The sequence below is a fragment of the Festucalex cinctus genome, chromosome 1, assembly GCF_051991245.1.
Source record: "Festucalex cinctus isolate MCC-2025b chromosome 1, RoL_Fcin_1.0, whole genome shotgun sequence".
Taxonomy (NCBI): domain Eukaryota; kingdom Metazoa; phylum Chordata; class Actinopteri; order Syngnathiformes; family Syngnathidae; genus Festucalex; species Festucalex cinctus.
This window is the reverse complement of record NC_135411.1, coordinates 53095895-53121958: the sequence shown is the minus strand read 5'-3', so window position 1 is coordinate 53121958 and position 26064 is coordinate 53095895. Positions and strand designations below refer to the sequence as shown.

The 26064-nt window shown below is 42.5% G+C and overlaps 2 protein-coding genes across 2 annotated transcripts; one reads left to right on the top strand and one right to left on the bottom strand.

Annotated features, from left to right (window-relative positions):
* The first annotated feature begins 4818 nt into the window (after positions 1 to 4818).
* On the top strand, positions 4819 to 9548 carry mylpfa (myosin light chain, phosphorylatable, fast skeletal muscle a). Its single transcript, XM_077496415.1, has 7 exons — positions 4819 to 4935; positions 6154 to 6252; positions 6876 to 6951; positions 7822 to 7926; positions 8018 to 8096; positions 8405 to 8453; positions 8914 to 9548. Exons 1-7 carry the CDS (start codon positions 4933 to 4935, stop codon positions 9010 to 9012), a joined length of 510 nt encoding a protein of 169 aa, XP_077352541.1. The 5' UTR covers positions 4819 to 4932; the 3' UTR covers positions 9013 to 9548.
* A 4300-nt stretch (positions 9549 to 13848) lies between these two features.
* On the bottom strand, positions 13849 to 25878 carry tbc1d10b (TBC1 domain family, member 10b). Its single transcript, XM_077541882.1, has 10 exons — positions 25397 to 25878; positions 23078 to 24111; positions 19498 to 19597; positions 18816 to 18923; positions 17609 to 17715; positions 17337 to 17451; positions 17031 to 17096; positions 16755 to 16944; positions 16475 to 16629; positions 13849 to 15395 (listed from the first exon to the last, which is right to left on the bottom strand). The coding sequence occupies exons 2-10, from the start codon at positions 24091 to 24093 to the stop codon at positions 14487 to 14489; spliced, it is 2766 nt and encodes a 921-aa protein (XP_077398008.1). The 5' UTR covers positions 24094 to 24111; positions 25397 to 25878; the 3' UTR covers positions 13849 to 14486.
* Between the last annotated feature and the right edge of the window lie 186 nt (positions 25879 to 26064).

Below are 26064 nucleotides of genomic sequence, written 5' to 3'. Positions count from 1 at the left end.
TCTTAATTCACTTTATTGTGTTGGTTACATTTACTCTAATTAAAATGAATTAACCTCTCACCACCATCAGACTACCCAAATTAACCCACAAGGACAATGTCGTCTTCAATCATCCTAACATGTATGTTTTTGGAATGTTGAAGAAACAGGAATACCCTACCTAGAGAAAATGCAGGTAAACCGACAAACTCCCTACAGGAAGTCCAGAGCTCAGGATTTGGTTAGGTTTAGGTTGGGGTAGGGTTCAGAATATTGGTTGCCTGGTTTGGGATGAGGCTAAACCTTTTTTTCTGAAAACTAATTATCTTAAGATTATGCAGCAAAAATTTTAACACAAAAATCAAGAAGTTAAACGTTTTATTACAGTTTTTCTCCATAGGTTTGGCACATTTCTTGAAACTGAAATGACATTTTCAAACTTGCAAGCTCATTTGGCCAAACAGACTTACATTTGTGCACAACTTTTGCTAAAAAATAAATAAATAAATAAAATCACAGTAATCCAATGAGATTTTACAAGAATTAGCTGGCAACTTTTTTTTTCCCAGTTATTTATTGTAAATTCCATAGTCAGTTTGTTACAGTGTGGCACAAACCACAAACTACAAACCAAAATGGATGACCGCCTGTGTATTTTTAGACAGGGCTCATTGAGACTTTTTTTTTTTATTTTTTTTTTTTTTTTTTATGGGTCAACTCAAGATAGTCATGATTGTCAAATATACCTTTGCTCAATGAAATTGGCTTTGGCTTCTACAATATCAGGCGGGCGCGTACAAACAAACAAACAAACAAACAAAAAAACAAACTAACTAACAAAACAATCTGTAATCCACCAATGGGTTCCTTGACACATTTTGGACACCCCATGTTTCATCACCATGAAGAGGAAAAAAGTAGAAGGCCCAAATGACAGCGTGACGGCATGGGGAAGACCAGGGCTTGTTGTATCACGGGTAAGTCGTCACATTGCAATTTTCTTCTCCACCAGAGGACGCAACGAAAAAGTGGAATACTAGTTTTCTTCGTATCAAGGGTCAGGGGTTTGTACTGTCTGAGAAGAAAATAGCACATTGTGAGCTGAGATGAGTGCCAGTTATCTATTTTGCACAACCCAAAGTAAAAATTTTCACCTTCATATATTTTGAAGCAGGCCTACAGACAAACTCTAGCAACAAATCATGTGGACTCGTTAGAGGAGAGATTCAGGCATCTTGTCATGCAGTCACTGCTGTTTTAAGTCAACTTGAAACTAGAGCAAGTATTAGCCAACATGGTAGTTTGGGACAACTTGTCCCAGTCATTTTGGGGTTTGTTGTCACATATGCAAAGAATGGGCCAATGAAAATGCACCTCTGGTAACTCTGTTCACGTATGCCAGAATTGTTCTTCAAATGATGAGTCTGACAAATGCCGAATTTAGTTTGATATGTTTTGTTTCATTGATAAAAATTGATTTTCCAATTGTTGGAATTACAGTATGCCCACATGTCAGGACTGGTTTAAGTTTCGTAATGAACCATCCATCCATTAACGGAAATGCTTTAATTTTTTAAAATCAATTTAATCCCAAATTCTCAATTTAACGGAAGAAAAACAAACACTTGAGGCTGAGAGCCATGACCTACATGCTAGCAGTTCCCAAGGATTTTAATTTATTTCAAAATATTTTATGCTAAAGTTTGCTCAATTACTATAGTAAATTGTCAAGATAAACAATTTATCTGGCTTTAAAAACAAACAAACAAACCAAACAGGAGAACAAGGATAATTTTGTCCTTGTTTTATTAGTTTCAAAATACAGTGTGACATCTTACCCCATATAGTGTGACAACTTATCCATTGGTGGGGCAACATGTCACATGTTCCCTCCCTCTATTTGATGGCTTATAACTCTGCACTGACACAAAATGTGAAAATGACACAAATAAGACTTTGGTCATTCATCTGGTATACATTATGATTATATATGATGTATTGATTTCAAGAAATATATAAAAGTATAAAAAGTGATACTACTAGCCCTGGTCTCCTTTCGTCACTCGTCTGACAAGGCAGTGACAGCTACGTAAGGCCGGGTTCAAAGGTCAGCCATCACATAAGCGACAGGGGGTCAAGAGTGGGCAAGGATAAACAAATGCGCCCAGGTTGTGGCCAGTTCAGAGGTGAACCAGTGCAGCAGGTGGAAAAAGATCTGTGGAAATATAAACACCCAATAATAGCCTCCAATGACGGGATTGTTAATTAAATGAATGCGGATTAGTGACGAGTAAATTTGGATGCAAAAAGACAAACACGGGAAAGCCTTTCGCTAGCGTGGGTTCAAGCCCCCCACCGCCCGTCCACAACCCCTCTTCACGCCTTGGCAGAGATTCAAGTTTATTTTGCTATTTCGGTCACTCCCAGCTGTCCCAGTTCTCCAGCGAACGTCTGCTGCCATCACCAACGACATGACAAGTAATCCCCTTATGTTTCAGCCAATGAGGGGCCCGGCCCAGGGACCAAACTGTGTGTGTGCGTGTGTGTGTTTTTGTGTGTGTGTGGTGGTGTTGTTGGGGGGGTTTTACACCAGTGGCGGCGGTCCCAATTGGCAAACAGGTGCAAAAATGCCGAGCAGCAAAGTCACACCTTTGCACAAAGAGACGCCAGGAAGAGATCACAGGTCAACGGTGCGTTCAAGTGTCTGACAAATTGTTGTTCATTTTGACGCTATGATAGAGTGTCATAAATTTCAGACTTGACTGGCTAGAGAGAGAGATAGATAGATAGATAGATAGATAGATAGATAGATAGATAGATAGATAGATTGATAGATAGATAGATAGATAGATAGATAGATAGATAGATAGATAGATAGATAGATAGATAGATAGATAGATAGATAGATAGATAGATAGATAGACAGACAGACAGACAGACAGACAGACAGACAGACAGACAGACAGATAAGATAGATAGATAGATAGATAGATAGATAGAGAGAGAGAGAGAGAGAGAGAGAGAGACAGACAGACAGACAGACAGACAGACAGACAGACAAGATAGATAGATAGATAGATAGATAGATAGAGAGAGAGAGAGAGAGAGAGAGAGACAGACAGACAGACAGACAGACAGACAGACAGACAGACAGACAAGATAGATAGATAGATAGATAGATAGATAGATTGATAGATAGATAGATAGATAGATAGATAGATAGATAGATAGATAGATAGATAGATAGATAGATAGACAGACAGACAGACAGACAGACAGACAGACAGACAGATAAGATAGATAGATAGATAGATAGATAGATAGAGAGAGAGAGAGAGAGAGAGAGAGAGAGAGAGAGAGAGAGAGACAGACAGACAGACAGACAGACAGACAGACAGACAGACAAGATAGATAGATAGATAGATAGATAGATAGATAGAGAGAGAGAGAGAGAGAGAGAGAGAGAGAGAGAGACAGACAGACAGACAGACAGACAGACAGACAGACAGACAAGATAGATAGATAGATAGATAGATAGATAGATAGATAGATAGATAGATAGAGAGAGAGAGAGAGAGAGAGAGAGAGAGAGAGACAGACAGACAGACAGACAGATAGATAGATAGATAGATAGAGAGAGAGAGAGAGAGAGAGAGAGAGAGAGAGAGAGAGAGAGAGAGAGAGAGAGAGAGAGAGAGACAGACAGACAGACAGACAGACAGACAGATAGATAGATAGATAGATAGAGAGAGAGAGAGAGAGAGAGAGAGAGAGAGAGAGAGAGAGAGAGAGAGAGAGAGAGAGAGAGAGAGAGACAGACAGACAGACAGACAGACAGACAGATAGATAGATAGATAGATAGATAGACCAGTTTTACGGATGGTTTTAGTGTGGATCAGGGCTAATAAGTACCATTGAGCGGCATGGTAACTTACACCCCTTTAAAAAACAGATTTTTGAACACAAATGGTGGTGCCACACATGTAGACAGACTCTATCCCATTACTCACAGATGTAGATTCTTTATCCTTTGTGAAAAATAACTACTACTATTGCAACTTATTGAGCCATTGAGAGTAGCAGCAACTCTTCTTTTGTGTCTAATATATACGTGACTGTATTCTACTGCCCCCGCTGGCTAAAGCAGACACGCTCGAAGGTGCAGCTATAAAAAATTGTTATTGTTACTTTTTTCCGGGGGTTAAGTTGTAATGGATGAATATATCCCTTCCGCCATTTCAATCGGGAAAGATGATTTGAGATACGTGTGTGGTAACTGCATGAATTGCAGACATGGTATGCAGATTAAAATATGGAAAATGTTTTTGTTGTGTGGGTGTGGCTTTATAAATAAATGTATTAAGGAAGTCTTACAACTTCAATTGTGTGACCTCATCAAATGTGACATGATTGCACCAAAAGACACGGGAGTCGTGCACATACACGGTCAAGGCGGCGTGGGTCGCATGCTCGCGTCCCACTCCCTGATATCCCACCGAGGACCCAAAAATAAAGGCTGCGAGGTTCGGCGTGGAACCCAAGGAGGGAGCAGGGCGGAGGGCGGAGGGCGGAGGGGGCGCTCCGTCCTCCGGTCCTCCGGGCATCCGTGTCCTCAATGTCCTTATTAGTCCACGTGGGACGGAGGACCTTCCGCAAGCTCCCTGGGCTATCAGGTTGACTTAATTCCAAGACTCCCCGCGTCTATTTCGGCTCGCCTGTAAGCGGATACGCCAACGCCGCCATTCTGTCTCCTTGGCTTTTGCCATCCGCTCGTCCCCAAGCATCCTCCCCTCTCGCTCTCTTTTTTATCCTCCATCCAAACTTGTGGCTGTAGCTAAAGTTAGACGAGGGGGCCCGGGGCTATATAAGCCCCCCGGAGGCGGAGGACCAACGCGGTTTCACCCTCTCCTCTCGTTCTTCATCGTCCCAAACCTCCGCTCTCAGCGTCTCAAGATGGTGAGTAGCTGCCCCGCTGACATGGACTTAATCTGTCTGCGTTTACGGCCTGCATTATGGAATTCTTTCTTCTTCTTTTTTTTTTTTTTCCTGTTGTCGTTGTATACTTTGGAACAAGTGTATTCCTTCGAGGATGCAAAATGTAATAAGACGTGTTGGACCACAGGAACAAGGACCTACATTTAACATTCATATTCCAAGGCAGCCTAATTAAAAGGAGTAAGGTTAGGGGATGCAAGAAAGTAAGACTCGTTGGAAAGTAAGTGTAATAAAATAAATAAAGTGCGTAAATAAGAAAAATAATCAGAAGTAAGCAAACAAATAATCCAGTAAGTAACTAACTGAAGTAAAAAAAAAAAAAGTTTAGAATAAATAAATAAATAAATAAATAAATAAATAAATAAATAAATAAATAAATAAATAAATAAATAAAAGAGGTGAACGTAAGACGTTTATTTATATAATTAAATAGACACAAGGAAAAAAGTAAATAAAAGTAATTATAAACAACAATGTAAACAAATAAAGAATAAGCACATAAATAAGCATGAACATGATTCACATCAAACATAAGTAAAGAATGCAAGTAAATATGCCAGTAAAGAAAAGCATATACATATACATGCAAGTACAAGTATGTAAGTAAATAAAAGTACTACAGTAATATAGCATACACATGGACGCAAGTAAATAAGGAAACACACATAGTAAACGTCAGCAAGAATGTACACAAAAAGTAATCAAGTAAAAAATAACTAAGAAAGGAAAAGCAAGTGAGTAAGCAAGTATAAATAAATACCCAAGTAAAAGATAAAAGCAAACGAGTAAACATAAATGTGAAGAAGGAAGCAAGAAATGTTAACCAGGAATACATGGAAGAAAGTAAGTAAAAATACGTATGTAAAAGTAAGTAACTACTAAGGTGCTAAAGTAAATACGAGGAAACGAAAATATAAAAAAAATATGAGAAAATAAAAAATAAACAGGTAAAAGTCTATAAAATAAATAAGTGAAAGCAAGTAATCAAAGATGACAAGTAACAAATTAAATAAGTAAGTGTTGAAGTAAAAGTAAGTAACGTATAAGCAAGCTAATGTGAGATAAAGCAAGTTTGAACCTTGCAGATGTTAAATAATGATCTGAGTGGAGAAGTTTCTCATCCATAACTAGGTAACGAAGTAACATCCTCTCCTTTCCGCTCCTGAATTTGCCGTGCAGGCACCCAAGAAGGCCAAGAGGAGGCAGGCAGCCGGAGACAGCGGCTCCTCCAACGTCTTCTCCATGTTTGAGCAGAGTCAGATTCAGGAGTACAAAGAGGTGAGAATCCCCCAAACATCTGTCCACCTGTCACTCCATCCACCCGTTTACGCCTCATTTTCTCCGTAAATACTGAACTGGAGTTGACTTGAGTCCGGATCCACTTTCACCGCAGTCGCTCCCGCACACCCCAAACACCAGCAACCCGTCCTCTTGACACTTCAACAAGCATGTCGTTTGCACTGAGATGAAATGTCCCACACCTCCCTCCTGTTTTGGTTACCTTTGACCTCCACCATACAGCTGTTACCGTTACAACAGCACCGCCCATAAATCCTCTTCCGATAAGGACAGTAACACACGTCACGTAGATGACTAACTTCGATCATGACACCATCTTCCGGGAATGATTAGCGGGGCCAAGATCCGAATCAAAGATCTTGAGTTTCAGCTGAGAAGATAGATCCCGCAGCTGCTCGCTGGCCATCCCAAATTAACCCGTAAGGAAAGCCACCACAGGCGCTTTTAGGAATGTGACTACTGTACTGTAAGGACCTTGCTCCGGAAAGGGGAGACTCTTATTGACAAGCACCCAGAGGGTTTTAGCTTTCCACATGAACGCAAGATAGCACCAAATATATCTTCGGTGTCCTTCATGAATCCCTCAATTTTTCTCCTTGCAGGCTTTCACAATCATTGACCAGAACAGAGACGGCATCATCAGCAAAGATGATTTGAGGGACGTCCTGGCCTCTCTGGGTGAGTTGTTGTTGTTGTTGTTTTTTGCCATATTCAAGTCAAGACAAGTTTATTTATTTTGTAGTTCTTCACAAAAGAGTCTCAAAGGGCGCCACAAGCCCACAGTTCACAAAAACAAACAAAATCAGCTGGTCTAGACCCCAATCTAGGCAAAGAAAACATCAGAAGGATAACAAATAGAACGATCGCCCTTCCATGCAACATTTATCACATGATATGATGCTGTACAACATTAGCATAAAAGTCCATTTAACTCATTTGCTCCAAAAAACGTATAAATACGTTCAATTTTAAATGTTCTAAGTGTCCCAAATATGTATTTATACGTTTTCATGTAGTTTTTTTATGCTACAGCAAAGAACAGTTCAAGAAATAGTAGTTTTTTAGTAGTTAATTTCTTAAACGGCCAGCAGGTGGCAGCAGAGCAAACGAGCTCAATGAGGGCCATGTTGAAAAAAAAAGCTCAATTACTCACAATTCTAAATAGATTTGTGAATAATGATGAAACTTAGCTATATTCTAACGCTAATTGTTGAAAAAGACGGAAACAGACAGAAATATACTTTTTTTTCCTGATGAAAGAAGAGACTAATCTTTCTTTTGGTAGGTTCCTTGCAAAATTAGTCAAAATCCAGTAAAACAGCCGGAACTGTTCCGGTCTGTTTGGGCAGAATCATCACAGAAACAGCCTGATTTGAATCAGCGCAGGAAAGGAAAGAGGGGAGAAGTGACAGTAAAACAGGCCAAAAAACAGATGACTTGTTGCATACTTGTTGTTGCTGACATCGCTTTAGCTTTCATTCCCTCCAAGGAGCATGTGTTTCCCGGTATTGACTACTGAATCCCGATCTCTTTCCATCCTGGCTGCAGGCCAGCTGAACACCAAGAACGAGGAGCTGGAGGCTATGATCAAGGAGGCCAGCGGCCCCATCAACTTCACCGTCTTCCTCACCATGTTCGGCGAGAAGCTGAAGGGTAGGTTTTTGGATCGTTTACACCAAAATACAGGATGTTACCATAATTTTTTTTTTTTTTGAATGAATGAATGACCTCATATCCTTTACAGGTGCTGACCCCGAGGACGTTATTCTTAGCGCCTTCAAGGTCCTGGACCCCGAGGGTACCGGAACCATCAAGAAGCAGTTGTGAGTTTGAACTTTTACCATATGCTGTCATCAAAAACAACAAAACACTTGTTGAGGCTTCTGGTGCATATTTGTTTATTCTTGTCTCAAAATCTGCTGTTGAGGCTGCTTCTGTGTTGCAAAAAACGCCAAAGATTCCTCTAATGCTCACTAAACTGAAAGCAGATATCACAAAGGTTTAGTGGTGTATTTTAGAGGTTCTCTTGCCAACTATTGTTATAGTTTGCGTACCTGTTATGTATTGCAGTGACTGTGAATGAATATATTTGATTCTATTGTGATTATTGGTGTCCATTTTCTGTCCTCAGCCTCGAGGAGCTCCTGACCACTCAGTGCGACAGGTTCTCCAAGGAGGAGGTACAAATGGATGCCTGTTTTTTATTTTGTGTATTTATGGAGGTTTTAGCAAACGTGGTGTGTTCAAAATGTAAATTTCACCAGGCAAAAAGTTACATGTAAGCAGTGTTAGGAGATAGCCTGGTCCACATAAAGTCCTTTTGACACAACGTTGTAGTACATACACTGGCCTGTGTATGGGTGGTGCTGTTACCCTACCAGGGAAGACACAAAAAGGAGGAGCCACATGTTTAGTGGCTCTTTTTTTTTTTTTTTTTTTTTTTTTACCGTAAGAACACACAACAAAGTCATTTAACATTCCAGACATTTACAAAAATAAAGAGACAGGCAGCAAGTTACAGTGCATAACTAAGACAAACAACAAAACAAAACACTTAGGGCATTTTAACATTAGCTATTAGCCTACTAATGCTACATCCACTAGCATCCCCTGAGCAACTTCTTGTCTCGCTCCTCGCAGATCAAGAACATGTGGGCCGCCTTCCCCCCTGACGTCGCGGGCAACGTTGACTACAAGAACATCTGCTACGTCATCACACACGGAGAGGAGAAGGAGTAAGAAGACAGGAAGCAAGACGACAAATCCCTTCGCTTTTTCCTGCCTTTCCCCTCCCACCTTCTTCCCTGCCTGCCTCCCTCCATCCTACCCTCCGTGTGTACCCGTGGGGTCACCCCCAGCCCAGTTCCCCCTTCTCTCATCCAAAGCAGAGACTTGTGGGGGCTCACGGGATGTCTGTGTCGGCTTATGGGGGATAGGGGATGCTTTTAAATTAAGAAAATGACAACACCTTTCACATACGCCAGCCATCTTCTTTCCACGCGTCCTCTTGAGGCCACCTGGGGGGGCCCTCATTCCCATTCCGAAGAGGTCCTCTGGGGCTGGAAGGGATGACACACAAAAGGGGGAGGAGGGACATCCCCGAAAGAAAACATTCACGTCTTCGGCGACGTTTCCTCCTCTGCCCTTCCCGGCGTGGTCGTCAGCCTCCTCTTCCTCCGTAAACTGGTCCACTATGTCCCTACTCATCCTCACCTTTCCTCTGTACTGAATAAAAAGGGACAAACTGTGAATAAAACCTCTTTCCTTTTGTACAAGATTGTCTGTGCTCAGTGGCTTTATGTGAGGAGGGTTGGGGGTGGAGACAGGACAATAGATAGTTTTGAGTCTTGTAACTGGTATTTGCTCGTCAACCATTTTGGAGATTGAGAGTTATAGGATGAACTAGGTTTGAAACTGAAAGTCAATGGGCATCTTTCGGTTCTCGTTTTTTGCTTAGGAATTTTCCTTTCCTATCCAATGTCAAATTGACCCCAAATTACTGGGAGGAAAAGTTATTTGTATTCTAAAGATGCAACTGTTAATTAACCCACCTTTAGCATAGATTGTAGCTGACAAACATTTTCCAAAGGAAAGGAAATACTATGTTACTCATAATCCTTTACAGCGTCAATATTTTGGGCAACAGGCCACTCAACATAGTTTACAGATTCTACAGTATATACAAAGCAGCTTCAGATTCTTCCGAAAAGAAGCAATGAATTTCGACTAAGTTACCGTTATGCTACATACAAAATAATAATTTGGATTAAAATATTACAAAACACCTATAATAATTATTTTCATAGGCCATAATTTCAACCATAAGAAACTAAAAGGCCACTTAACATTTAAGAAAAAAATGTGTCCAAATACACATACTGTAAACAAGTTTTTGTTTTTTTAACTATCAGTAGCATAAAGGTTAAATGAGGGACTGTAGCGACAATATGATTAATGAACACAGAACCTGAGCTATGTGTAATAAGGAAAGAAAGGATATGAAATTTAGAATCAGGCAGACAGATAAGACTGAGCGGGCAAATTTCCCATTAACGTGACATTTATCCACCCCAAAATACCTACTGCATCAGCCGGTTATTCTTCCAAAGCAAATGTCAGACCTACTCGGAGACAAGAACTAACATCTGGTTGTTATCATAGAAACTGTTAACATAAAAATAAAGCAAACAAAGAAAGAAACTAAAAATCAGCCCCCATTTTTTTTTTTAAATCTCAAAAATTGTGTTTCACAGTACGACCTTGGGAGGAGCTGAAAATCCCTGACGTAAAGCAGGTTTGACGACACCTAGTGGAGCTGCATGTAACTGCACGCCCCCCAAAAATTCGAAATTATAAAGCCAGTCTTAGTGCTAAAATTTTATGTTATTTGTAGCTGTCGTCAAAGGAAACTCTCTCTCTCTCTCTTTATTTCCTTCATTTATTTGGGGGGAAAAAACACATTGCAGAACGGGAACATTTTTTCCTACATGTTCACATACAGGACTGTCTCAGAAAATTAGAATATTGTGAAAAAGTATTTTATTTTCTGTTATGCAATTAAAATTAAAATTAAAATGTCATACATTTTGGATTCACTTGGAAACACTTGCAGGTATTTCGAGTTAATTAGACGATTCAAGTGATTAGTTGAATAGCCTACTAGTATACTTTCTCATGATATTCTAATATTTTGAGATAGGATATTTGAGTTTTGTTTAAGCTGTAAACCATAATCAGCAATATTAAAATAATAAAAGGCTTGCAACATTTCAGTTGATTTGTAATGAATCAAGAATGTATGACATTTTTTTTTAATTGCATTACAGAAAATAAAGGACTTTATCACAATATTCTTATTTTCTGAGCTAGTCCTGTATTTGTTAAGGAACATAGTTAAATGACGCACTGGCCACAAGTGGCCATTAAGACAAGTTAGGAGTTTGCCCGAATGATAACACACATTTTTTGTTTTTGTTTTTCTGTTGAGATTTGTATTCCTTTATCAGTGAATGTGGTCAATGAAGCACATGTTTGCTATTTGCTTTCCTAATTGTTTCATGTGAATCTTCCTTATTTAGTGTGCTAGTTGGGTTTCATATTGCTCTTTTGTTTCTCTGCTGGCCTTGTTGGGTTTTGTTTGTTAGTCCTCTTTTTTTTGGGGGGGCAGTGGGGGGATAGTGTCTTCGTTTGTCACTTCTAACACGTTTTTTTTTTGTGTGTGTGTTTTTGGCCTGACTAAAATACTGTAATTGCATAGCCACTACAGTAGGTGACAGTGGTGTTCTCATTGTCAGAGTGCACAAGGAATTCTAGCGCCTCTGCAGAAGTGTACTTACAAATAAATAAATTCATATACTAACACTATAAGAGGGCCAAATTTTTTCTTTTTGAGGGTAGGGTGGGTTGGTGGGTCTAAAAAAAAAAAAGAAAAAAAAAAAAAAAAAAAGCAAAGAACTGATGTAAAAACATGTAGACAACATTAAAGATCTGTAAAACTGAAGAATGATGTCGAGCCTTGATTAAATTCAAAAGGATAAACATTAGAAAATTTAGCTGTCAAGAAAACGCACAGAAGCACATTATGAGGAAAAACTAAAACAACCTTTGATGTAAGACTAATTTAATATATTATGGTTTTTTTTTATCCATCACAAATGTCATTATCATCAATTAAATACATCACGTTGATGTGAGGGAATGAATTCAATTAGCTTCAATTAATTCACTTTCTTCAGAGAGAGTGACTTGTAAACTCAAAAACACACATACAAAAAAAAAAAAAAAAAAGAAAAAAAAAAAAAAGACAACACCTAGTAAATCGATGCATCGGTGGAAGATGTTTTACAGATAAGAAATGCACAAAGGACCTGACAGAAATGCACTTCTTTTAAAGTCCACACCTGGTAACATGTTGTGATATTGACGTCCAGTTATAGTTTGCATAGAATCATTCAGGTCAACGCTGTGTGTGTATATATTTGTGAGGAGGTGTGTGCTGGCATGAGAGAACACACTGGATACACAAAAGTCCTTCACGACGAAGACAACAATAACAAGAGGACGATGATGAAGAGGGAGTCAGTGTTGCTCATCCTGCACTGATGGGTCGTTGTCATGGCAACAAGTTAACAGTACACAGTTACATCACAATTAGCAGGAAGTTAAGCGCTTCCACTCCCAAAACGTTCCAGAATTTGACGTGGATAAATGACAACATGCAACAACCTTCCAGTCAACCAGGCGTCCGATAACTCGCATAGAAAAATAATAGCAATAATATTAAGAATCATTATATACTATATTTGATTAAATTAACCACTTTATACATAAATACATCAAAATGTGAGAGAGGTTAATGCTACATGGGCACTCTGGGCATCTTACGCTCAAGTGGCTTCTAATTAAAAGCGGGGTGGGGGGAGTGCGGAAACCTGCCTGGTATCAAGTCCGACAGGAGATGTTTTTTTGGGACTCCAAGTGCAAAGATCATCCTTCATCGTCTTCTGATCACAGTCCGACATTTGGATAAATTAAATGCATATTAGTCTTTAAGTAATACTCACTGGTCTAATTACAACAAAGGAGGATCAGGGATATGACAAGAAAAAGTGATTATAAAGGGAGAAAATAAATATATATTTTTTTAAAAAGCAAGAAAAATCATTTCTTTTTAAGAATAATGCATATATTTGAGGGAAACTGTTTTGTTAATCATAATAGTCAACCCCAACCCCCAAGGTTAAAGTCAGATTTTTACTAGAATGAAGTACTTCAAAACTTGTTTTCAATGGTCAAAAATCACATTTTTCCTGGCGGCTACAGTGGCAATATGAGGAAAAACAATTCTGAGGAGAGAAAGTTAAGTAGATTTTGTTTTTCAAGGTGAAAAAAAAAAAAAAGACGAACTAGCAAAAGACTAATAAAGCCATATTTTTTCTAGAGGAAACGGTAAAAAGTAACCTTGTGAGAACACAGTTGCACGTTTCAAGAGGAAAAATGTACCGGTAGTATGAATTATTTATATTAAAAAAAAAAAAAAAAAAAAAAAAAAAAAAAAAAAAAGTTTTTTTTTTCCCAATGGTGAAAGGGTTGTACTTATGAGAGCAAATAGCATTTTCTCAAGGATTATTATTATTTTTTTTAATTTACAACACTGTTAATGAACTTTTTTTTAAAAAAAACAAGGGAAAACAGACATTACAAGAAGCGTCATTTTTAGAAGGGTCATCTTCATCTTTTTAAAGTAATTTTTACAAAAATAAACTTCTTAAAGGAAACATATTACAAAAATAAAATCATACTTTTTTTTTCAAAATGAAAATCTGTTTTTCCAGAAAAAAAAAACAGGGAAAAGTTTTATGGTGAGAATAAATCTGGATTAATTGGAGAAAAGAAATTAAGGGGAAAAAAATTCCAACTTTATTCTCATAGTCCATTATTATTCTATCCCATGTGTCCCTAACCCTCCTTAGTGTAGTCCAACACTGCTGTTTAATGATTAATTTATCAATTAAATACCTCCTTCTGGTGTAAGCACCGAGGCCTAAACTACAAACAATTAGATAAAAAAAAAAATTTCCCCCCACTCGTTTGTTTTTGGGAAAAACGCACAAAAAGCACCACCACGTGGTTGCAATACTCTCCGTCGGCAGCAAGGGGGAGACGCGCACACTGCAGTAACTCTACGCTAAGGCACGCACCACAACATCCAATAAATAGCTCGCGCATGTCCCGGAAACCTTCCTGGAGGCGACTCGATGTCTTTGGAGGCGGGGCTTTAACTCTTCTTCTTATTATTATTATTATGTACATCTTCTGTGGTTCGTCATGGTTAACTTATAATAAAGTTATTTTTTTTTTAAATTGTGAGAGATCACATCCTTGCTTGTTTGAAAGATGAACACCACCCCAATCCAGGAAGTCCCATTTCTTTAGCTTAATAGCATAATTGCCTATTATTTGTTGTCACAATAATAATATAAAAAAACAATATTAATGTTCTTGTTAAAAATTTTATTTTTCTTTGTGTAGATTCTTAGTCATCAGGTCAAAGGTTGAATCGAGACAACTGGACTCTGTTTTATTTTTTTTCTTGTTTTCTGAAAATGTTCAAAAGGACGAGTAGGCAATTGTGCTATTAGGCGATTTTTTTTTGATTTTTTTTTTTTTAACTCAGTCATTCTGTCTCTGATGTAAACCTAATAGTTTTTGTCTCACTCGGCCTCCTTTTTCTTTTCATGCGGCAATGAGGTGGAATCTCTGGCTGCCGCAGCGGCCGCCCCATTTTTGTCAAGGTCCGGCCCCGGTGGTGCCGCCCCCGCCCCCACTTTGTCCTTCTTCTTTCCCGCCTTCTTCTTCTCCTTTTCCAGACGCTCTTTCTCCTTCTTGAGTCTCTCCTTCTCTGCCTTGTCCTTCTCCTTTTTTTCCTTCAGCCGTTTCTTCTCATCCTCGCGCTCCTTCTTCTTGTCCTCCTTGCTCTTCTTCTTCTTCCGGCCATCCTCCTCCGCGTGAGGAGGTGGCGGCGGCGTGGCCGGCGGGGACTCTGCCGCCGTCTTCTTGTTGGCGTCTGTGCTGGGCATGAGGGGGGCGTTGTTGGCGGTGGGTGAGGGGATGGCGGGCGTGATCTGCTCCGAGACGATCCTCGGGGAGAGGGATAAAGCGTTGGGCGTCTGTGAACTTTGATTGCCTCGTGGGCCGGCCCCCACGAGGGGGCTCTGCACTTGCGGCGCCCTCTGCGCCGCCCCGGGTGGAATGGGCGGCTTCTGGCTGCCGATAGCCGGGGGCGACTGTGACCGCGCAGCGTCAGAAAACGAGGGCCCCGAGAAGGAGCTCTTCTTGCCGTGCGAGTGGAACGGCGTCCTGGACTTGCGGAAGCCCGGGAGCGAGAGCAGGGAGGACGACGCCCGCAGGGGTCCCGGCGGCGGGATGGAGCTGGCCAGGAAGGAGAAGCTGCCTCCCGAACTGATGGCGGAAGCGCGACGCTTGTGCTCGAAGATGGCTCGGGTGCCGTGCAGGCGGCGGCCGGGCTGGTGAGTTAGCTCCCCTCGGGACTCGCGCCATTTCCTCACCTGGACCGTGCACTCGCGCTCGATCAGCGCCTCCGTCACCTGGAGAAGGATCACCTGGACGACAGAGAGAGCAATGTGAGAGGAAATATTTCACTAAGGAGGCGAGAGAAAGAAGTGGGCAGAGACTGTCCCTGTGTCCAAATTCACAAGGCTGGGTCCACCGAAGGACGAATTTGTCGGCTGCATGACGTCATTCCCGGCGCGAATTTTATCAGCCAATTTGAAATGTAGTCTCAATTTTAGTCCTGTTTCAATCACACTTGTTCTTTTATTATACTTAGCCCACCTCTTCCCATTTCTATTACCGTAATCACTGTTTAGTCGACTATCAGTCAAGCATTTAAGTTTTTTAGTCCAAGAAAACATCACTTCATTCATCTAGTTTTAGTCAACAAAAACTGTCAACATTTTAGTCTAATTTTAATCAGGATAATCATTTTACGCTTTTACAATGTTTTTGTCAGCAGATCATATTAAATATTTAAATTAATATAAAACTACTTCACACAAAATTTTCTCTTGTGTTTTTGATGAAAAACAAGTTCACACAATTGCAGTACAGTGTTCCCTCGCTATAATGCGGTTCACTTATTGCGGCCTCGCTGTTGCGTGGAGTTTTTTGGTGCATGCATTTTTTTATTTTTTTTTTACAGTAAATTACCTATTTTATAAATTTATAACGGTTTGAATATTGAAAATGTTTCAACAAGAAAAATGTGAAAAAATGTAAATGCCTCAATGAGAAAAGTTTATAAACTGTGTGGTGAGGGGTTTTAGAGCCTTAAAAAATTATAATAAATGTAAAACATAAAGCCAACTACTTGGCGGATTTTATTTATTGCAGGTATTTTTTGGAACATAACCTCAGCGGAAAACGAGGGAACACTGTTTATCAATAGGTGGCAATGACACAAGATAATAAATTAGCCAGGACTAGTTAGCGGTCGGATTTACATTATTGTTGGAACGTTGTAGCTGTTGCATTAACGTTAAAGAGACAGGATTTTACAAAATCATAATTTTCATCTCGTCTTTATTCGTGAACCAAAATGTCCATAGAATTTAATCAAAAAGGTATTTGGCCGTGCTTCAATTTGAGCCATGGACAAATTGTGACAGGAGGAATGACGCACCTCCTGGACCAGGTTGTCCTCCCTGATGTTGTCAGGCGAGATGCCCCGGAGGCGCTCCATAGTCTCGTACATGCCCTGCACCTCCCTCAGTTTGTCCACCGAGCCCAGCATCTGCTTGAGCAGCACCAGGCCCACGCGGAACACGATTTTCACTCCTCGAAAAGACCACAAAACTCCACAAAGTTAGAAACAACAAAGTCCACAATTATGGCTCTTGTCAGTTATTGCGCCGACTTACAAACGTCAAGTCAAACGTGTCAAGTGGACTCGTATTTGGTACCTTCGCAGAAGAACATGTCCCACACGCGTAGCACGCACGCCCACGGCAGCGTGCGCGAGAAGATGCACATGAACCACTCGGTCATGTAGAGGATGGGGTCAATCTTGAACTTCTTCAGGTGTCTGTAAGCCATGGGACACGCGCGGCGCAACAGCGAGAAAAAGATCTCGCCGTCCAGCTGGATGGCTTCCTGGAGGGTGTGAGGGGGAATAACACGCGAGTCAGCAAAAGAAGACACAAGGTGATGACGACATTGAGCTTTTTGAGCGGACTCACCAGCCCGGCGCTGTAGTAGCCCGGGAGATACTTCTCGCATATCTGCACCAGGCACCAGAAGGCTTGCTGCGGATCACAAGTGCACACATGCATTACTGTCGACAGCCATCTTGTGACTAGACACATGACATTTTGAGCAAACACAGTAATGTAAGAAAGTGCATCATAGCCACATACTGTGGACAAAGTTTAAAAAAAAAAAAAAAAAAAAAAAAAAAGTTGAGGCATACTATCACTTGAGCAATGCAAGTGGTTATGATTTATGATACAGCTCCTCTTGCCACTTATTTAGAACGCTCAACCCACCTCAGCGGGCATGTGCATGAGGAGTACGGCAGCCACGGGAGCCTGCGCCTGGCAGTAGCCCTCATCGGGCCGGTAGATGGTGTACGCCTTCAAAATGCGGAACAGATCCTGTTGCCTAGGGACCCACAACAATCTAGAATTAATACATTTTGGAGTCTTGAAAGGTTGTAGTAGGAGTAGGACTGGCAATTATTAGGGTGGGGGGTATTATCACTATTATTTTGATTGATACTGAAAGGCATCCATGAAAGAAAGTTAGGTTTGATTCTGACCCGTGGCCTCCCCGTGCAGCAAACATCTCATGGAAGGGAAACTGCCTGTGAAGATCTTTCTCAATGATGTCCAACCACTTGGCCTCTCCCGACTCTCTCTCCAGCTCCTGCAGACAAGACAAAACCCCCGAGTAGTTTCCCAGAGTTCGTAAGTGCTTACGATGACACAACAGGAAGTGGATACGGAACACGAAAGAAGGCCTCCTCCCTCCAGCAAGCGAGACGAAGTCGAGGTCTGATGGGCGGGATTAGGTGGCATGATAAGAGGCTTACAGCTTCCTGCGCCCCGCAGACGCCTACACCACAACTTCCCTTTGCCAGGTTGTCACTTTGATACCGTTTCTATAGCTAACACAGAGCAGCGATTCAATTGCTAAATGAAGTTGTCACATAATACTTACAGCACTAGTTTTGTAGTTCGGCCAAACTATTTACATCACTTTTACAATAATTCTAAGAAATGCCCAAAGAAACAAAATTGCAATATAGAATAGAATGTCAAGCATGTTTTAAGAATTTCAGACATATTTGGGAACAAACGTATATCTTCCCCCTAAGCAAAGTACACACACCGATAATCAGCACGAAATTTAGCAGTCAGCAAAGCCCAATTATCAGATGTCTCTCTGAGATTATCATGCGTGATTAGCCTGCGGTTTGGTGTGTGTTTAAGCAAGATCATCGGAGACGTCCCTTATGTGTGTGGTCAACACCATGTTGGCAGAATTTGAATTTAGAATTCGACCACGCTTTGTGATTGTGATGTGAAACTGAACAATAGCCAATCAAGAAGCTCGCTGAAGTTGTAGAGGAGTAGCTCGTTTTGTTTCATGGGGACTCAGAAACTGTGCACTAATCAGCATCTTGATATGGCACACCTGTGAGGTGGAATGGATTATCTCAGCAAAGGAGAAGTGCTCACTATCACAGATTTGACTGGTTTGTGAACAATATTTGCGAGGAATGTTGATATTGTGTATGTGGAAAAAGTTTTAGTTACTTCACCTAATATAAAATGGGAGCAACAAGAAGTGTTGTGTTTATATCTTTGTTGAATATAATTATCAGATCAACTAACAGTTAACCTAGCTGCCTCCCATAGGTCACTCTGCTTACAATGCTTTTTTCCCTCATTATCTGGTTGTGTACATGCATGTGTACCTTGATTGAGCAGCTCAAAAGACTGAACTGTATTACTGTATTGTACCTCAAACTTTCCAGGGTTGGCATCCAGCAGCTCCTGGCTGTTGGACAGCAGTTGCCAGGCTTTGGAGCGGAGCGACGATGGGATCCCCTTCCGGCAGCGCATCTTCACCTACAACAAATACACTTTATTAACTCATTTGCTCTCAAAAACATATAAATACCTTCTATTTTAAATATTGCCATGGTCTCAAAAACATATATTTTTTTTTTTTAATGCTAGAGCATACAGAAGGCTTTGATGCAGCCACTGACCTGAAGAGGTTGCTTAAAGCAATGGTAGGTATTACAAAAAAAAAAAAGGCCAGCAGGTGGCAGCAGAGTATACGAGCTCAACCAGGGCCATGTTGCAAAAACAGCTCTTTCCCCCACTGTTTTAAACAGATTTGTTAATAATGATGAAACGTAGCTGTATTCTAATGCTAACTGCTGCAAAACGGAAACAGATAGAAATGTGCTTTTTTTTCCGGATCAAAGAAGAGACTCTAATATTTTTTTTGGTCCATGTTTTTATAGTAGTAGAACACAATATTCTGTGGGCCTTGCAAAATCAGTCAAAATCCAGGACCGAATGGGGTTGCTTCAGTGAAAATGGCTGCGAGTGAATGAGTTTACAGTTTCACTTTACTAACATTATTATCACTCTCTATAAGTGCTTCAGCAGCTCTAAGTGTGTGTGGTAGTACCTTCTGGAAGCGATGTTTAATCCATTTGTCCCAGTTGTTGAACATGTCCAGCCATTTCATCTCCCTCTGCCGAGCCACCTCCACTCGCACTTCCCTGTCACTGCCACAATGAACAATACAACAATGTCACATTGACACAATAGCTGATACAAGCATACAAGCGATACATTCTTAAGAGGCAGTAGAGTGGAGGAGCAATTAGCTTATCAAACTTATAAGAGAGCAGCTGAGAGGTTCTAACATAGAAGTTGAGTGCATGTTGATGACTCACAAACACTCAGTCTGTGAATCACAGCACAGGCAAATTAATAAGGAAGTTTAAAGAGGCAGGAAAGAGATGGCGAGGCAAAGTGATGACACGGAAAGTGCGTCCATTTGCATGAAGCTGCTCTGTGGGTGTTGGTCATTAAGAACAGTCAAGAGTGTCGGTGGAAGAGTGGAACTGCAGTGGAGATTACAAATCTACAAAACTGTCACCATCTGATTAAGTCTACAGGCAAAGCACTGACACTTTATTTTTACTACTATCATTTAGTAGTTAATTCTTGTTCTTATTTACTACAATATTTTGACTTTCCGGGTGTTTGAAGATCTAACATGTTGCATTTTTTTTTTAACATCAACATGAAACATTTAAAAAATGTAAAGACAATGCTTTAACTTTTGAGTCACATTTTAGCATAATATTTATCATATATATGTAAAGTCAACAGTATTTACATTAATGTAAAAACAATATGCTTCGTCATTCCTAACTGTCAAGGGTGAAAAGAAGCTAACTATTATTAATAGTTGAAACAAATTTTTAAAAAAAACATCAAATCAAATAATTGTAGTAATAAGTTAGTCATCTGATTGTATTTTAAGTCTTAATCCAATTTTAGTTGACAAAATAAAGAGCAATCTAAGTTGACTAACTGAAAATTTAGTCGATTTCCTTCACCAATCAGTGAACATTTAAACTTTTATACAGAAAATTACAACACCTATTTGTAACTGTAGTTTAACACGCAAGACACATTTAACACAACAGTGTCTTGATTAAACTTTCTTTCAATGAAACATGTTGAACTGACAATATAACATTGTAAAACTTAGGGGCCTATTCACTAAAGGTTTGCATTGCCTTTGCACCGCACTAACCGGCAAAAATGGAGCAATTAGGGAGCACCTAATTCACTAAACACACGCAGATGGGGAAATCCGTCACTAAGTGCTCTGCCGAACAGATTGCGTCACAGTGCGCCAGTGTTATTTGCGCGTATATAAATTAGGTAATTTGCATACATTTGACGCAAAATATGCCCACCCCAATGCAAATGAGACTCATTGATATGCAGCGTCTAATTCACTAACGCCAGCGCAAATAGCAACACCTCGTTTGCGTGACGCAAATAACGTTTTTGGAAAGCATGTATTAACCTGACACGCCTCGATCTCCGGCAGTGCATGCCATTTGCATGCACAACATGCGCGGCTGATCACGCAGAGAGAGAGAGAGAGAGAGAGAAAAAGAGAGCGAGGGGGAAATATTTCCGTGTTTAAGACACATCGCGTAACCCGGGCTGATCGGCAATGGCGGGGAGGCATTTTACGATCATTTTTACGTGCCAGATGCATACTGTACAGCCACGCCATCCATCCATCCATCCATCCATCCATCTTCTTCCGCTTATCCGGGGTCGGGTCGCGGCGGCAGCAGCTTCAGGAGGGAAACCCAGACTTCCCTCTCCCCAGCCACTTCAACCAGCTCCTCCGACGGGATCCCAAGGCGTTCCCAGGCCAGCCGAGAGACATAGTCTCTCCAGCGTGTCCTGGGTCGTCCCCGGGGCCTCCCGCTGGTGTGGTATGCCCGGAACACCTCCCCCGGTAGGCGTCCAGGAGGCATCCGAGCCAGATGCCCGAGCCACCTCAACTGGTTCCTCTCGACGCGGAGGAGCAGTGGCTCGACTCTGAGTCCCTCCCGGATGACCGAGCTTCTCACCCTATCTCTAAGGGAGAGCCCGGACACCCTGTGGAGGAAACTCATTTCGGCCGCTTGTATCCGGGATTTGATTCTTTCGGTCACGACCCACAGCTCGTGACCATAGGTGAGGGTCGGAACGTAGATCGACCGGTAAATCGAGAGCTTTGCCTTTTGGCTCAGCTCTTTCTTTACCACGACGGACCGATACAGAGTCCACATCACTGCAGACGCTGCACCGATCCGCCTGTCGATCTCCCGCTCCATCCTACCCTCACTCGTGAACAAGACCCCAAGAGAGCCAGCTTCTGTAGCCGGGGATCGGTCCGCCAAGGTCTCCGCCTTTGGCTGCCACCCAGCCTGCTCTGCACCCGACCCCTTTGGCCCCTCCCAGCGGTGGTGAGCCCGTGGGAAGGGGGAGACCCACGTTTCCTCTTCGGGCTGTGCCCGGCCGGGCCCCATGGGTGCAGGCCCGGCCACCAGGCGCTCGCCAGCGAGCCCCGCCTCCAGGCCTGGCTCCTGAGGGGGGCCCCGGTGACCCGCGTCCGGGCAGGGTAAGCGTGCTTCCATTATTGTTTCTCATCATAAGGGGTCTTCTGAGCCGTGCTTAGTCTGGCCCCTCACCTAGGACCTGTTTGCCATGGGTGACCCTACCAGGGGCATAAAGCCCCAGACAACATAGCTCCTAGGATCATTGGGACACGCAAACCCCTCCACCACGTTAAGGTACCGGCTCACGGAGGGGTGTACGGCCACGCCAACCTCTGAAAATATATTTTTGAAACACGATCGCACCAATAATTTGTACTTTATGAATGAATGACGTCGTTGTCGTCCTCTCTGCTCTGTACAGCTTAATGGCGCTCTAAACGCTTACTCTTGGTCCAACCTCGCTTTCTAAAAATGTCATCTTTCTCGCAACTGTTACTATAACAACCATGTTGTTGGCGCAAATCCATTGCCATGTGTGGTAAATCAGGTGCAAATTTGCTCCAAGCTGTCAGTTTTGTGGGCGTGTTTGCGCCGGTATATCATTAGAGCAATATCCTTAGTGAATAGGTTGGTAACTGGGCGCAGACTGCAGGTGCAATTGTGGTGCAATATTTCGCGCTATTACTGGACGCAGCACATTCTTAGTGAATATGCCCCTTAGTTTTCACCTAAATAAAAATAAAAAAAAAGTGCATAATTGCGATTGAGATTGGGATTAATTTTACAGGTGCACAATGAATGGAAACGTGTTTAAACATAAAATAAAGCGCAGTCAACAGTGTCTGAGTGGTTCTTTCCACCACCTGAGTTTCATTCCTTCTTCGGATTGGAGTTTGTGAATTTTCGTCACTGCGTTGTTTTCGTTTTAGTCATTGACGAAATTGTCAGTCAATTTAGTTATCGTCATTGTCTCAATGAATGGATTCTATTTTACTTTTTGTTTCATTTTGGTGTGAAAAACCTCTTTTCGTGAAGAAAAATGTGCCGAAAATTTTTCGTCTACGAAATTATCACTAGTGAAAACAAGGTCACCACCATGAATAGCAACAGATAAATGCAACAAAAGCTGGCAATGCAGACTGACACCCACGCACACACATAAGACTTTGATGACACTGCACTGACCTCCCCTCGCTGAACTGGTTGCCACCCAGGAACCCGTACTTGTCTGTGCGCCTCACCGCCAAGCCGTTGATCTCCGAGTCAGAGCCCAGAGAACTGCCGTCGTCCCCGAGGCCCGACAGTGACTCCAGCGTCCCCGACATCAGGCTGGCGGACTCCAGGTAGCTGAGGGTGTCGGGAGCCGGCCGCTGGGCCCCCGGCGGGGGGAGGCTGGGCTCTTGGATGAGCGGCACTGTGGGGCTGGAGTGCCCCACTCTTGGTGGCGGGGTGCAGGGCGGGGGGAGACTGGGGGCAGGCTCTTGGATGAGAGGCACCGTGGGGCTTGGGTGCCCTGCTCGTGGAGGCGGTGTGCACGGTGGCTGTGCTTTGATGGGACTTTGAGGTTTGGGGGACACAGGCGGGGGAGGACTCTTGGGGGATTGCTGTGGTTTCTCCTCCACAGATGCCACTACTGGGGGTGCCGTTACTGGGGGTGCCGCTATCAGGGCTGCCGCTACTGGGGGTGCCGCTATCAGGGCTGCCGCTACTGGGGGTGCCGTTACTGGGGGTGCCGCTATCAGGGCTGCCGCTACTGGGGGTGCCGCTACTGGGGGTGCCGTTACTGGGGGTGCCGCTATCAGGGCTGCCGCTACTGGGGGTGCCGCAACTGGGTGAGCCACAGGCATATCAGCCATGGTGGGGGGAGGGTTGTGTGTGACGTGCACGCTGGGGTACAGGTTAGGACCGGGGGTGAGTTCAGGAGAAGGGGAAGCCTGTTGCGGCACATCTGCTTCAACGGAAGCACCATACTCTGCCACGTCCTCTTTCTGGGGCGTCCCCGATCCATCATCGCCCACGGAGGTCTCAGTATTTACTGAAATCGGCAGTGGAGGCGTCAACAGTGCGTCGGGAGTGTCTCCAATCAAATTCACATCATTGCAGAGGGAAGATTTGGTCGCCACCGACAAGGCAGCGGGAGCGGCGTGGGCGTCGGCCAAGGCGGACGGCGGTGATGACGACAAGGCGGAAAGTTCAGCCATGTTTTGACGAGAGCTCTCCTGTAACATGGGTGAACATTTTGCAACAATGAATAAGCAAATAAAAAACAGCTCATACCAAACAATATTAAGGCACATCCGCTAACATGGTTCTTTGATATAATGATTACACTGTGACAGCACTAACACGTTTATTTTTATTTTTTGTTACTCAGTGGATTATTTCTGCAAGTTGTATTTCCATTGCGCAAGGTGGTGTTCGTCTTTCATAACTGGTGAGACGAGCGATCATATTAACGAAGACATGTACAGTATATTACATGTACGCATGTGCAGGAAAGTGCCATGGACTTTTTTTTTTTTTACTATTGATTATGCCTTATTATTTACTTTGTACAAGCTGTTTTATCATGAGAAATTGGCAAGATGCCAATGCATTAATCATGACATTCTTCATAACTGGCCAGAGAAACAATTGCATTAATAATAGGACACGTGTATTGTACATGGCCAAGGACTTGCATTTTTACTGGATTACTTGCAATTTCTCTCTAATCGTGTTTATTTCTATTGTACAAGGAAGCCATTTTCATGAGAGTAAGCACTTTAATCATGACAGTTAGGTGTGGTCAAATGTGCCATGATATTATTTAATACTATCCAGAATGGTTTCAATCATTTAATGCGCCAATCACAAGCAAATGACAAGAGGGATTAAAGCATTCATTATGACAGATGGATAATTTCTAGTTCTTTTCTATTGTTATCAATGTTGTCATGTAAATCTACTGTTTTTATAAGTGGACACACAAGATGAGTACCTGCTATTACAATAACACAATTATTTTTCTAAAGCATATCTCTTCATTCCAATCAGAAAACAAATTGCACTCTCTCAAACGTAACAATGCAACAATGCATGCCAGGCTGCATTTCCTCTTATGCAAGCCAGGATTTTATAAATAGAAAGGATGTGATGAGTAATTCCACTTTGTAGCAGACTGCCAGTGCACTGTGCGGGTCGCATGACCAGAGTAACATCTTTTGCACGAATGACTCTTTTAAAATGTGCGTGTCAAGAGTTTCAAAACAACACTCTTATCGACATAACGCCGATCCGCTATTCTGCTGATCGAGCAGTGTGGAGCCTTCATGCTAAGCTAACGACACTATTCAAATGCCCTCCCCAGTGGGAGGTCTAGCCGCCCAGCAAGGACGATTTACGCACGGCTAATTACCCAACGTGCACCCGACGTGCCAGGAGGCCCGGTCGAGCAGGGTCCGCGGCCTTCGCCACTCGGCTTACCCCGATCGGTCGCCCCCTCCCGTCAAAAGCTCGACTCACCCACGCCCGGCGTTGTCACTGCGACGCGTCCGCCCGGGTGTCCACGGGGTTCCTGGGCGTGCGTTGGCCCGCCACAGCGACGGCTCCTCCGCCAAGGTCCTCGGTGGAAAGGAAGGGAAATTGCGGCGAAGGCGACCCACCGGAGAAGCGGCGATGATGAGGAGACTCGGCGGCTGTGGATGGTGATGATGGTTGGTAGTGTGTGGTGTTAGCCAGCTAGCCTAGCAGCTAGTTATTAGCTTCTCCTAGCAGCAGCCGTCCGTCTGTGTTATCACTGCTTGTTAGCCCGCGTTACCTCGCCGACTATTTCACCGGAGCAACCTGCTCACCGGTCTATTTTATTCCTGCATCCCTAAAACGCGAAACAAATAAGTTATTTTATTTAATTCATCCGAGTTGAGCGGCGCGGCACATCCTCGGCCAGCTGCCTGCATTTCCGATTGACAGGTCCGTACGTGCGCGCCTCCGCAAAGGCGGAGACGAGCACGCAGACGCGCGGCAGCGATGCCATTAAAAGGTTTATAAAGCCACTTCTTCCCCTCTTTTTTTTATTAGGACAAATCACCGGAAGCAATAATAAGTATTTCTAGATTTGTTTTGTTTTTTGTTTTTTTACTTTTAATTCGCTGGCAAACTGAAGATCGAGCAGACTGACTGATGGCGTCATT